At 36.9% G+C, this 14,652-nt stretch overlaps 1 protein-coding gene across 6 annotated transcripts in view; it reads right to left on the bottom strand.

The window, feature by feature from the left end:
• Positions 1 to 14,652, bottom strand: part of LOC135710157 (ankyrin-3-like) — a 266,177-nt gene that overhangs the window by 92,282 nt on the left and 159,243 nt on the right. For all 6 annotated transcript variants that reach the window (XM_065232674.1, XM_065232707.1, XM_065232688.1 and 3 more), the window contains exons 2-4: positions 9,515 to 9,622; positions 290 to 586; positions 63 to 218 (exon numbers count right to left, since the gene is read on the bottom strand). In XM_065232674.1, the coding sequence (XP_065088746.1) occupies positions 63 to 218; positions 290 to 586; positions 9,515 to 9,622 (561 nt within the window). The remainder of the gene's footprint in view (positions 1 to 62; positions 219 to 289; positions 587 to 9,514; positions 9,623 to 14,652) is intronic.

Raw genomic sequence — 14,652 nt, 5'->3', positions numbered from 1 at the left:
CTTGCACCTCTCGAGGCAGCAAGATAAGGAGAAGGAATTCCCAATCAGGGGTGTGTTCTTACCTCGAGCAACAGCGACGCCGCTTTGACGTCGTCCTTCTTGGCCGCTATGTGCAGAGCCGGTAACCGCACCTTGCCCCTGGTATCACTTTCAAGCAAAACCGCAACGACTTTGTCGTGACCTTGCTGCATTGCTACGGCCAGAGGTGTGAATCCGTCCTGCAAAAAAGAAAAAGATGGATTATGCATTCTACCTACATCTCTAAAGGAATGGGAATGGGGGAACCTACCTCCGTAGCCAGGGCCGGATTCGCTCCCTTTGCCAGCAGCAGGTTGACACATTCGTCGTGATTCTCCTGGGCGGCCATGTAGAGGGGCGTGAAGCCATTTTGGGATTGCACATTGACCGAGGCATTGTACTGCAGGAGGAGCTGGATGATTTCCTTTTGACCCGCCAGCGACGCTATGTGTAGCGCTGTGTTGCCCTTTTTCGTTGCATTGTCTACGTTGGCGCCCCGTTTGAGCAGTTCCTGAACGATTTCGAAGTGCCCGTCCTTGGCGGCGAGGTGCAGGGCGTTTAGACCGTTCTGAAAAGGGGAATGGGAATCGTTTGTTAGATTTGTCGTTTGGTTGCGATTACGAGATTCATTTGTTAGTCTTAGAAGTTGTTTTTCAAGTTACGGTACTTGGATCCAACATGGATTCTGGACAGTTGGGTATAACCAACAATCAATACGAAACTAACGATTTTAAATTGGCTCACTACTTGACTAGCCTATTTGTCCCAAGCAAACAATTAACGTACCCCATTCTAGTCGAAATTCTACTACTACACAATGTTTGTTTTGATTCGTTATGAAAGTTTGACAGACAAAACGAGGGGTTTGTGGATTTTCCTATGTTTCGAGGGGTGAATCGATTAGCTTGGGACCGAAGATAGTACCAGAGCTGAGCCAAAAAGTTGAGAACGGTATTTCGGGACCTTCTAGTCTTAGAGTTACCTCTATGGTATAACTATGTATAATGCGAACGAAATCCAGAGCGTTAGTCATTAATCATAAAATTACCATGATTAATGATAAATGAAATGATGAATGATAATGAATAATCATGATCTTTTTTAGAGATTAATCATTAATCATTAAGTTAATCATATGCCTCACATTATTCAATAGTTCCCAAATAATCATAATCGTTAGAAATGAACTAATGAATTAATAATCATTCATCAGTCAAGAAAATCCACCTTTCTGTTTAAAAAAGTTTTCTGCCATAATTCTATTTAAAATTCAAATTAATTTACCTTAGAATTACAGTGCAATTCACCTCAGAAAAATATTGAAATTCTGCTTAAATTTATTTCAGAGCTCTACTGCGAATAATTTTAAATGCTGCTCGAAACTATCATTGGAATTCACTTGAGCTTTTTTTCTCAGAATTCCTTCGTATTTATACCCGGAAAATTCAATTTCATAGTATTCTTTTCGGAATTACCTTTGAACCAACCCTAAGAAAACACTAAGATTTTCTCAGATTTTATTTGGAATTTGACTCAGAATTATTTTGAACTATCCTTAGAATGCTTTACCCTTTAAAGTTCTTCTTGTAATTTCCTTTGAATTATACATCAGAACCCCTTTGAAATTCTTCCTAGAACATATTAGGAATATTTATTCAAATTGGACCTTAAATCTTCCTCACAGTCATCATATAATTCTCCTCAGAACCACCTAAAGAACCACTCAGAATACTCATAGAAATCCACCTGGAGTTAAATGTTCCTTAAATTTTTTTCTACAATTGGCTTGAAAATCTCTTTAAGACTCTTTTAGAGAGCTATCTTAGAATTGTTCCCTGAAATACATTAATTCCCTTTCAATTTTCCAATGATTCCTTTCAAATTTTTCATGAAATTCCTATGAAATTTTTATAAAACTATTCTTAAAAATAGTGACTGAATAATCTTAAATAAACTTGCTGAATCTTTAAAACCCAATTTAGCCCAAATTCTTAGGATATTTCCAAGGTCCAGAATCTTATTTGTTCTCAGAAATAAGGTCCCATACAACGCTTTTGAATATTTTCAGACTCAGTCAACTGGCTCCGGAGATGTGGACGGAACAAGATACGAAAAAAAAACATGGATTTAGGGAACTAAGCCATGTTTCTCGACAGCCACTGAACTGAATTGGTCGCAACAACCACCAAATGAAAGGTTTCAAGGTCTCACAATTGGCTTAAAATTCTCGTCAAGACTCTTTTAGAGTTCTTCCTAGAACTACCTTAGATTTGTTCCCAAAAATTAGTTCCCTTTTAAATTTTTCATAAAATTCCTATGAAACTTTCATAAGAAAAAATATTTTTAAAATACTGACTGAATCTCAAACAAAGTGACTTAATCTTACAATGCAGTCCAAATTCCTAGGTCATTTCCAAGGTCCAGAATCTAATTTGTTCTCAGAAAGAAGGTCCAATACAGTGCTTTTGAATATTTTCAGAATTGGTCGAAGGTATGGACACAACAAGATCCGAAAAAGCATGGTTTTTGGGAACTAAGTCGTGTTTCTCGGCAGTCACTGAACTAAATTTGGTTCCAACCAGGGTTGCTTCCACTCACTTGCTATAAAACATTGTTTTTCGGAATTATGAAATCATTAGAAACGAAAATGATAACTAGTAAGTTTCAAGAAAAGATTGTAAACAAGGTGTTTGATACATAAAACCTGTCATTATTTCTTTCAGTGCGTCACAATCAGCGATTTTACGATTTTACGTTCACTCAGAGTGAGCGCTCACGAGTCATAAATTAACTGATTGTGGCGCACTCAAAGCGAAATTGGCAGGTTTTATGTGTCAAATACATGTATCTGTCAAGTACAAAATATCATTATAGCATCCAATGGATTCCATACATTCGAAAAACATGTTTCATAGCGGAGTGAGTGGAAGTAGCCCAGGTCCCAACAACTACCAATGAAAGGTTTCATGGCCTCTCAATTGGCTTGAACATCTTGTCAAGACTTTTTTAGAGTCCTTCCTAGATCTACCTTAGAATCGTTCCCAGAAATTAGTTCCCTTTAAATCTTCATAAAAATATTCTTAAGGGGAAGTTCACCGCTTCGAAAAAAATAATTACGTTTTGATTTTTCTAAAAATATTGAAAAAAAGTATCAAAAATCTAAAAAAATCAAATTTTTTCTAATTTTTTAAAGAAAATTCACGTGCAAAAACATGTTTTATAAGTCATTATGGCATAAAGTTGGACTCAAAAAACCACAAAACATCAACTTTTCGGTTTTTCTGAGAGTCCAATTTTTTTTCATGATGGGATAGAAAAAAATTTTTTGCATGTAATTTTTGACAAAAATCTAAGGAAGAAACTGATTTTCTTGGATTTTTGATAATTTTTCCCAATATTTTTAGAAAAATAAAAACGTACCGAAAATATTTTTTTATTTTTGGGCCGGTGAGCTTTCCCTTAATAATAGAGACTGAATCTTAAACAAAGTGACGGAATCTTTAAAATCCAATGCAGTCAAAATTCCTAGGATATTTCCAAGGTCCAGAATTTCATTTGTTTTAAGAAAAAAAGGTCACATACAATGCTTTTGAATAATTTAAGATTCAGTCAACTGGTTCCGGAGATACGGTTCCGTCCGATCCGAAAAAAAAACACGGGTTTGGGGAACTAAGTCATGGTTCTCGACAGCCACTGAACCGAATTGGACGCAACTACCCCCCTAATGAAAGGTTTCATGGTTCCATCGTTTGTATATCTTTGAAATCAGTCAAATGGTTCCGGAGATATGCACGGACTCAATAGACACCAAATAAAAAGTACCTTAAAACGGTTGATCATTGAAAATTAAATATAAAAAACAAACGTAGAAAAACAACTTTTGGTAAAAATTTTGAGCTTTTATTCTGCGCAATATTTTTGAAATTTTCTGTAAAATTTCAAACGTTGTTTTCTGTGTAAAAACTGCATAAAACAGCGTACTAAAAAAGATAAAAAATACAGGACTGTTACAAAGATATTCTTAATTTGATCTGTGAAATCCGCGATTTCTCAAAAGAAATCCACGACTTCAAATACTAATCCGCCACAAAACAAAAACTGTTTTCATTGCCTAAAAATAGCATTTGTTTACTACTACATGACATTTCAAGCTTATTGCTTATAGCATATTAGATTTTTGCCTGCCCTCAACTTAGTGTTCTTTAAAGTACTTTCACATTTTAATTGAGAGCTGTCTATGCCTGTACCATCCTATCATCCTATGCTCAAGGAAGTAGAGAAATTTTCCAACCCGAAAAATAAATAGATCGGAAGGGAATTGAACTCAGTAGCCTCCAGCATGGACTTGCTATGTAGCTGCGTCTTTACCGACTGAGCTAAAGGATTATCGTTTGTAAACTTTGATTTTTTTTTTAAATAACATTGTATCATCTTCAGTTATTTATGTATAGCATAAATTCTGAGTAATTAGTGAACATAACAAAACACCCGTATATTATAAGATTCTATTGAATAATACCGGTTTAGATTTGATGGAACATTATTCAAAAAAATTAATGCATTTTCATTTGAAATGCAAATTTTCCTGAAAATTAACCTTTGTCTCTGACGTATTTTGTTGTCCTAATTGTTGTCTAGTCTAGTTAATTTGGGTCTAGTTTTCTCAATATTTTACCGATTCACACCCAAACACCCTGCACATAATCGGGAAATTACCAGAGTTTCATAAGTTACACTTGTTGGTCACGTCGCGGTTGTGTATTTAAACGGATATTCCTTGGAGTCTGTCCAATCACAGTGGTTGAAAAGTCCATTTCGACGCTCTTAATTAATAGCACCATGGAGAGCGGATTTAGAGTAAGGACGTCTTGATGAGTTGATGAGTATGACATGCTTCATATTTTGAAGGCATGGGTTTTGTGATTAATCCCCCTAAAAGCGGAATGAAAAATTTATTTTTTCACAATGTCGAGATAAATGGTTGACGTCTTGAGCAAAGTTGTAGCAAAAATGATTACAAACAACTTTGCTGAAGACATAAAAGTCCTAAATTTCACTCAAATAGAGATAGAGAGCGTTGTTTGAGGATGGACCCCCAAAAACACGTTTTTCATCAAAACACATATTTTCTTTAATTTTAGGTCTTCATTATGTTCAACAAAGTTGATTGGTATACTAAAATACACATCGTTCTAGAACATACTATACCTGCATCATTTTAATAGGATGAGTTATTGATAAATGTTCTTCTATTTTCCTCATATTTTGGCCTTGCGTATCTTTCTTAGGTGCAAGAAGGTGCAGATGAAGTCAAATGCATCTAAAACTACATCAACAGAGCTTTCAAATGGTGGTAAATTTGTCCGTCCACGACCGTCTGCTGGGGAGTTGGGATCAAAACAAGTATCTATACTGACTCTACTCTGTTTTATGATATAACCAGTATAAAAGCGATAAACAATTTCTATATATCCACATATTTTTCTTGATTAAATTCTTTTTGTTCGATTGGTTTTGCATTTTTGATGTCAATATTTTGTATTGTATTCAATTATTATCATTATTATCAGAACCATAACCATTAATATAATCATTATCGTTTCCTTCAGCTTCTTCTGCTAGCAGCTGTTTAGCATCGCTCGACAATGGCTTCTCGTGCTTTTTAGGCCATTCACGAATGCTAGTAACCAATGGATCTGATAATAATAGGAGCCAGTTCAATAGATCACGATTTGTAAGCGATCTTGATTGCTTGCGGGTATTGAACTCTTGGTATCTGTTAAATAAAAGTTTTATTAATTTATTCGTTGTTATTTTGGTTAAATACATGTACCTCTTCCAATCCTGTTCTTAGCTGATCGATAAGATCAAGGAAATGTCCATTCACGGCTGATCCATGTATCAATATTTTATGAATACTATCTGGCAAGTAATACCAGGTTCGATAGGTTGGTGTTGATCGTCCTGCCACACTTTTTGCATTTTCAGAAGTAGACGGAAGCAAGTTTAAAATGTTTTCAGGAAGCGTGAACGGCTTACTGAAATACTCGGTGTGACACTTGACAACCATGCACGAGCATGTTTGGTCCAGAGCTTTTCAAAAAGGCCGCACATCGTTTTCATGGGTTTTCCGACATGTGCAGCCACATCCGGCATAATATTCACATTTATGGCATAACACCGGAGTACCTTCTTATAAACACAGTTGAATATTGATGATCAGCCTCCACTCGTTTTTGACCAGAGTGACAAGAGATCACGCTTATCAATTTCGACTTAAATTGAATCAAGAAAAAAAAAAGATCATTGGCCCTTGTTGTGATCTAACGATGAATTGAAAAATTTAAAATAAACTTAGCCCTACCAGATAAGGCCATTTTACTTCAAAGCCCTGCTCTCGTAGCTTCCTCTGCTGTCCGGTTTCTTTGGCAGAATTAGTCTCTCTCTCCTTCGCTTGGCTTCCGCAGTTCTTCTATCTTACATGCTTTCATATACTTTCACAATTCTCGATGAACATTTCAAATGGTCCTATCTGCTTTGATCGATTCTCTTCATCGACTTTCTCTTTTGATAACCACTGCTATGCAAACAGATTTCGCGCTAATTTTACAACATAGTTTGATAAAGGAGATTCTTATCTAGCATCCAAAACGTCAAATACAATAGCGAAAGGTTTTGCAGCTGAGTTATTAACGGAAGAGAAAGTCGATGAAGAGAATCGATCAATGCAGTTAGAACCTTTTGAAATGTTTATCTAGAATTGCTGCACGTTTGATGAAAAACAGTGATGAGCACTATGGAAAAACACTTATCGACTACAAGTTTAACTGAATTTGACAGTTTTTTATTTCGTTCTTGATGCTTCAGTTTTGCCTTCTGGGCAACTTTTGAAAAGAAAATGTGCCGTTCTTGAATTTGATAAGCTCTGAGAAGTGGGAAATTTGTTTATTGAGGGGGTTATTATGGAAACGAATTTATTACGCGGTATAAAACACAGCATCCCCTTGTTGTTGACATGACTTCTATAAAGCCTATCAAAGAGTGTTTGTTTTGATCATAACTCTCCAGCAGACGGTCGTAGACGGACAAGTTTACCACCATTTGAAAGCTCTTTTAATGTAATTTTGGATGCTTTTGACTTCATCTGCAACTACTTGCACCTAAGAAAGAAGCGCAAGTCCAAAATATGAGGAAAATAGAAGAAAATTTATCAATAACTCATCCTATTAAAATTATGCAGGTATAGTATGTTTTAAAAAGATGTGTATTTTAGTATACCAATCAAAGAAAATATGTGTTTTGATGAAAAACGTGTCTTTGGGGGTCCATCCTCAAACAACGCTCCCTATCTCGATTTGAGTGAAATTTAGGACTTATATGTCTTCAGTAAAGTTGTTTGTAACCATTTTTGCTACAACTTTGCTGAAGACGTCAATCATTTATCTCGACATTGTGAAAAAATAAATTTTTCATTCCACTTTTAGGGGGATTAATCACAAAACCCATGCCTTAAAAATATGAAAAATGTCATACTCATCAACTTTGCTCAAGACGTCCTTACTCCAAATCCGCTCTCCACGGTGCTATTAATTAAGAGCGTCAAAATGGACTTTTCAACCACTGTGCAAATGGTGAGACATTTTAATGATATTTTTTTTTATTTCTAATATGAACCTAGCACTTTTCGTTGTCAAATCATAACCGAATAATATATATATATATATGACTTTTTGGATCATGCACGACTTATTACTATGTATACCGGAAATTATAGGTTTTCCAAATCGTCCAGGACATCAGTTAATTTGTTCTACTAGATCAACCAAGACTACAACAATGCCTGTAGTATCGAAAAATGTCCAATCAGATTCAAAGAGTATATGTGGATCATGCATGATCTATTTCCGAGTAATCCAGATGTTCAAGGTTCTTCAAATCGTCCTGGAGTTCAGATAATTTGATCTATTAGATCATCCGAGATTGGGACAATGTCTTTAGTATCGAAATATTTCATTCCAGACAGATGCACACTGTCTATGTGGATCATGCATGAACTATTGTCATGTATACCAGATGTTTTAAGTTCTCCAAATCGTTCTGGGCCTCTTAGTCTAGTCAGTAAAGGCACTATATTGCCAAGGCGGAGGCGGTGGGTTTAATTCCCGGTCCGGTCGAAGGAATCTTTCGGGCTGGAAATTTTCTCGACTTTCCTGGGCATGGAGTAGCATTGTGCTTGCCACATAATATACGAATTCATGCATTGGCATTGGCATCGAAAGCTCTCAATTAATACCTGTAGAAGTGCATTTAGAACACTTAGTTGAGAGCACGCAATAAGCTAATATGTACTAAGCAATAAGCTTTAAATGTGAATAAGAAGAAGAAGAAATCGTTCTGGAGTTCAGATGATTTATTCTACTAGATCAACCATGGCTGGGATAAAGTCTGTAGTATCGAAATATGTTCAAACAGATTCATAGTGTCTATATGGCTAATGATTAATTATTTCCACGTATACCAGATGACTAAGATAATATCTGTAGTATCGAAATATCGATTTGGAAATCCTGGAACATTTGGCATACACGGTAATAGGTTGGCATGATCCACATAGACACTGTACATTTGTTTGGGCATATTTCGATACTACAGATATTGAATTAGCCTTGGGTGATCTAGTAGAAAAATAATGTGATCTCCAGAATGATTTCAGAACCTATAACATCTTGTATACGTAGCAATAGGTCGGACACGATCCACGAATCTGTTTGGACATATTTCGATACTACAGCCATTATTGCAGTCTTGGTTGAGATAGTAGAACAAATCAACTGAACTTCAGGACGATTTGGAGAACCTAGAATATCCGGTTTACATGGAAATTTTACTCGCATATATACGATTCGTTTATGATTTGACAACGAAAAATGCTATGTTCATATTCGAAATAAGGAAAATGTCTCACATAGGATAGACCTCAGGGAATTTCCGTGTAAATCCGGTGTGACTTATGGAATTGAGATCATTTCTCGATTATTTGCAGGATGTTTGGTTTGAACCGGTAAAAAATCGAGAGCCAAATGAACAACAACATTGATGACAGCAAAATAATCCGGGACGGATTTTTTGTGACATCAGTCCCTTCACGATTTTCGCGACATCATTTAATGTTTCCGCGATTTTCGCGACTGAAAGTTTAAATCCACGACAAATCCGTTGTTGTAACAGCCCTGGAATTGCTCAATAACCACCAAAAATGTTGTTGAAAATGTTGACATGAAAGTATTGATGGAAATATTGACGAAACTACGGTCGTGTGGGTTGCAGTGCACTGTAGGGTTTAAGATTTTTATGTTTCCAATGTAAGCAAATTAAAAACATTGGAGATGTATTACCGCGCAGTCATAAAAATCCCTGAATTTTACGCTAAAAAAGGGCTCAGTTCCCATCCAAGGACCAAACAACTTAACACTAGTACACATTGAAGTAGACTTACCGCATTGCATGTATTTATATCTGTGACCTGCCCGGTCTCGAGGTACTCTATCAGTTTCTGTAGATCGCCGGCCCTGGCTGCTCTGAGGAAAGCTGTGTTTGTGTCATTCTGGAAGAAAGAGAAAGGAAACGAGAAGGGATGGTATAATAGCGAACGGCAAAAAAAAACAAAACTGAATTAAAGAGCATCCAGCGAGATCATTCGAGAGCATGTCCAATTAAAAATTTCAACATGTTAAAGTCAATGGGGCAAGTGGGGAGAATGCTCGTGGTATGATGTTTATTTCTCGTCGATAAACATAATAAACCTGCTTTTCTCAGCGGAATAACCTTGGATTAATCCGAAGCTTATTAATTAACGATATTACCCTTCTTAATGCCATTTCTGGAATTTTCTCATATGACCATTTGTTTGAAATCTTATTTATCTGCAAATTGCTGCATTTCTAGAGCACTGCAGCTCGCTTATTAAATTCGATCCCATAAATCACCATTTAGTGTCATAAATTTCCTTTTAACAGCCTCAAGCGTCTTTGCATGATTCGGGAATGCAGTATTTTTCCTGTCCACAACCAGAAACATGCATGTACAAGAAGAGGGAGAACAATCAGATGACCTCTCTGTCTCTCTCTCTCTCTCTCTCTCTGCTTTTTTTAAAAGGGCTCACGCGGTCGATGACGCAATGCACCCATCAGATCAGGCAGACAGACAGACAGAGTCCAGCTTGGGATGGCTTTCGTATGATCCCCCCCGAAAAAAAGGAATAACGATTACTTATTTCACTTAACTCGCCTGGCGAGTAAAACAGAACCAGAGCATCGAGGCCGAGGGGTCAAACTCGTTAAAAATAAAGATTAAACCGCGGTGCCGGTGCGACTATCCTCATATAAAAATGTAAGACCATGGCCCCGAGGAACGCACCATCCACCGAGCGCCGAGACCGAGATATAAATGTTTAATAAAATACCAGTTTTATCTCGATCGGCTCACTTTCTTTGACTTGGTTCTGGCGGCGAAGCTTATCGATGGGGGAAGGTCGCTATCTCGTCGATTCGTGTATGTTTGTTTTGTTATGCCGATATGACTTCATAAGGCAAATACGAAATGTGTATACTTTATATGGATGTAGCGCACCTAGACCTGTTGGTTAAACATTAATTGCAGGTACTGTTTGCATTACGTAATTACCGTATGCGATAAAAGTGCAGGGAAACAGTTGACGTCATTCGGTTGGAATTGACAACGTCTTACCCTAAATACGGTTTACTTTACTCAGGTGCATACCACCCTTCATATTGCCCATTGCAACATAATTTCAACTTCGCAAACGCTTCCGTTTTTTTCTGCTTCGCATTCGCGCATTTTTCATCACACCTGTCACCGGCTACTGGCAGCTACCGCCGGTGGCACAGATCGACATGAACAGGTGCAGCCAATGTGTGATTTCAGTGATTCACACTTGCACAAAACTAACCGCGAAAGCACTCGGTTTCGTTCAGACAATTTCATGACGTTGTGGGAAAATCTTTTAAATCGTGATGCTCGGTTAAACGTGATGCGCACACAATTATAACACTTGAGCCGATTTATTTACGACCAAGAACTTCAAGAGCGTCCATGATGTTTGTTGTAGCTGTTGAAGAACCCATCAAAGTCGTCAAAGCCCTCGCCGTCGTCAAAATATGATTATTGTGCAACTTTCTCAGCCCGTTGGCTATTGGGCATTGTCTTGCATTTCAACTTGAGCTGCAGTGCTTAAGAAGAACATAAATGCAATGTAAGCACATTTTCCTACAGCAAACAAAAGGAACGCAAATCAAGTGCAATATGGGACTTCAATTGGATTGGACTCTTGAAACGATTAAAATTCTTTGCTCCAAAACATGGGAAGATTATGCCGCGGGGTCAAAGCATGGCCGAAAAAAATCGGGTTAGATTTTCCCGATGATTTTTTTTTTCTCAAGTGGACACTATGCCGTCAGGGGAAATTTCCATGCGATCATCTTGCTACAACTGGCGTCAGGGAGTGTGTATAAACATCAACATTTTCGAACGCTAGAATGCGGGGGAGGCTATTGGCATAAATTTATTATAAAATTGCCAGACGATCGGATGTTTAATTATAAACTGTTCTGTGGTCTGGATTTTTCCGGGAAAATGCGTTGTTGAAATCGAAAAATATTCATCACTTGTTCCGTCTGGATCAATAGCAACGTTTCTCTTTGTCCCCAGATACTGATTTTTTTAAATGCCTATTTATTTTAAAGATAAAAATATGAGATCGTGAAATTGGTAAATTTCAGAATTTTTAAGATTTCGTACTTTGAATAATGTTGGTGTTTTTGGGATTACTTTTTTATATTAGCCAGTTTCAGGTATTTTATGGAACTTTGTGCAAGTTTTTATCACTAATATTTTATTCAACTAAGTAGCCAAATAGAGGAAATGGATGGAATGTCGGTTTAAATGCTCCTAATTTGGGCCCAAACATAAATTCAGCAATCGATTAAATTTTCAATAACGACAAAAAATATCCATTAGTACCGTCCCAATGACGCGTTTATCTAGATAAAATTGATAAATAGCAGATTTTAAGCGATGGGCACAATCTTAGATCCAAAGGCCAACATTAGAGCCATTTCCCCTAGATCACGTTTTATGCACACAAGTTACACAATTCAATATTGGGTTTATTCAAGGTAGTTGGACTCACATTAAAGTTGCGTCGCGTGCATCGATGATCTAAGCAGCTATCAATATCTTTGACATAGAAATTATAAAGTAAGGGACTTAAACATAAACCTTGGGGTAAGCCTATGTAGCTAATTCTATAGGTTGTCAGTTGACTTAGATTGAAGGTCATTTGTTTTTCTGACAGCAAATTTATACAATTCAGGTAATCCACTACTGTGCAAATTGTCTGACAGTATTTCTAAGGAAACAGAATCAAATGCGCCCTTAATATCCAAAAAGACTGAAGCCAATTGCTTCTTGTGCGCAAAGGCCAGTTGAATATAAAATGAAAACATCACTAACAATCGTTTGTTTCTTTACTCTTATTGAAACCAAATTGTGTATTTGAAAGTAGAATGTTTGATTCAACCCAATGGTCAAGTCTAGATAGGATCATTTTCTTTCTAATAATTTCCTCAGGCATGATAAAATAGAGATCGGACGGTAAGAATTGTGATCAGACGCTGGTTTTCCAGGCTTTCGAATAGCCATTACATTAACCTGTCTCCATGCTGGTGGAACTATATTGAATTCCATAAATGAATTATACAGGTTAAGTAATCGTCTTTTAGCGATATCGGGGAGGTTTTTTAGAAGGTCGAATTTGATCATATCGCTTTTCGGAGCAGTGCCATTGAAAATTCCAGCATTGTGAATGGTTCATCCAGAGAACCGTTAGTTTGGGCTGTAGCAGAGTCTGGACAGACCTTTTTAGCGAAGTTGAATATCCATTTAGAGGAGTATTCTTCAATCTCATTGGAGGATGAGCGGTTTCGCATATAGCGAGCCTTTTTCCATAGCGTTGTCATCGAGGTTTCTCGAGAAAGTCCCTCGATAAAAGTACGCCAGTAATTTCGTTTCTTTGCTTTTAGTAAGTTTTTAAGCTTTTTTTTCAAGCTTTAGATACTTTTCAAAAAGCTCAGATCTTTCATGTCTGCGATAATCTTTAGAGGCATCGGATTTCTCAAGATACAACTTTGTGCATTCGTCATCCCATCCAGGGGTGGCGGGTCTTCTTTTGAAGGATGCACTTGGAACACGTCGTTTCTGAGCTTCAAATACGCTTTTGTAGATTAGTTCGGTAAACAAACGATACTCGTCCAATGGTGGTTGAGGATCGGTAGAATCAATACCAACAGTTACAGCCGATAAAATTTTTTGCCAATCAATGTTCATCGTGAGGTCAAAAGGAACTTGAATTGACTGATCTGTTTTTAGACGACCACTTTTGATTGAAATAATAATTGGTAATTGATCACTATCATGGGGATCATTGATAAGCTTCCACAGACAATCTAATGATAGTGAGTTAGAGCACAAAGATATGTCAAGACGGCTCTCTCGAGCAGGAGGTTTTTCCATACGTGTTGCTTCACCAATGTTCAAGATAGTCAAGTTGAAATCGTCGCACAAATCATCGCTCTATTGTCATCGTACTGGAGATGGGAAAATAGTAACTGAACTCCAAAGCTGACGGTGGTTAATGGAAGTCCTTGGAGGGACATATACGGAAGCTATGCAAAGATCTTTGTTCTTCACATTTATTTGGCAAGCGACAATTTCAATGCCTGAAATTATTGGGATTGAGATTTTATAGAAGGAGCAACACTTTTTGATCCCCAAAAGTACGCCACCATATGAATCATCTCGGTCCAGGCGGATAATGTTAAAATCGTGGAAGTTTAGTTCATCTTCAGAAGAAAGCCAAGTTTCACAGAGTGCAAATATATCACAATCATAATTGTGAATCAAATACTTGAACGAGTCTAATTTAGGTATTAAACTACGACAGTTCCATTGTAATAAAGTGATCATATCTAGATCCTCACACGACGAATTATCCATAGAAAGATATCAATTATAATACCGAAAACGGATACTACTAGGAACATAGTAGATGAGTGTTATCATGACTTAGCTCATAGAATGAAGAAGGCAGCTTCAAGAACTCTAAGAATCTCCAAGGAACCTAGCACTCCAAATGAAAAAAAAGCATTATATAGTCTAAGGGTAGCAATTAAAAATTCTAATAAGCATCCAGATATGATGAATTATAAATACAGGTTAGACAACCTTAGGCAGGAATACAGTCAAGCTGTCAAGAAGCATAATGAAAAGGAAATAATGATCTTCTTTAAAAATTTAAATGACTTTGATGTAAGACAAAGGTTAAGAAAAACAAATAATTATTTGAAAGGATTTGTAAAGCATAACAGGAGAAAGGTTGCAAAGATAACTGCAAAGACTTGAGAAAATATATTGATGGAAAGTGAAGGTTCACAGAACATGATCAAGTACCACTTCCAAATCCACAGACCAGTGATGAAATAAGAAGTAGGGGAAATGGATGTAATGTCGGCCTAAATGACCCTAATTTGGGCCCATACATAAATTCAGCAATCGACT

The sequence above is a fragment of the Ochlerotatus camptorhynchus genome, unplaced genomic scaffold (genome assembly GCF_037179485.1).
Source record: "Ochlerotatus camptorhynchus isolate MF236.1 unplaced genomic scaffold, CSIRO-AGI_Acam_v1.1 ptg000036l, whole genome shotgun sequence".
Classification (NCBI taxonomy): Eukaryota; Metazoa; Arthropoda; class Insecta; order Diptera; family Culicidae; genus Ochlerotatus; species Ochlerotatus camptorhynchus.
This window is presented reverse-complemented; position numbering and strand designations above follow the sequence as displayed.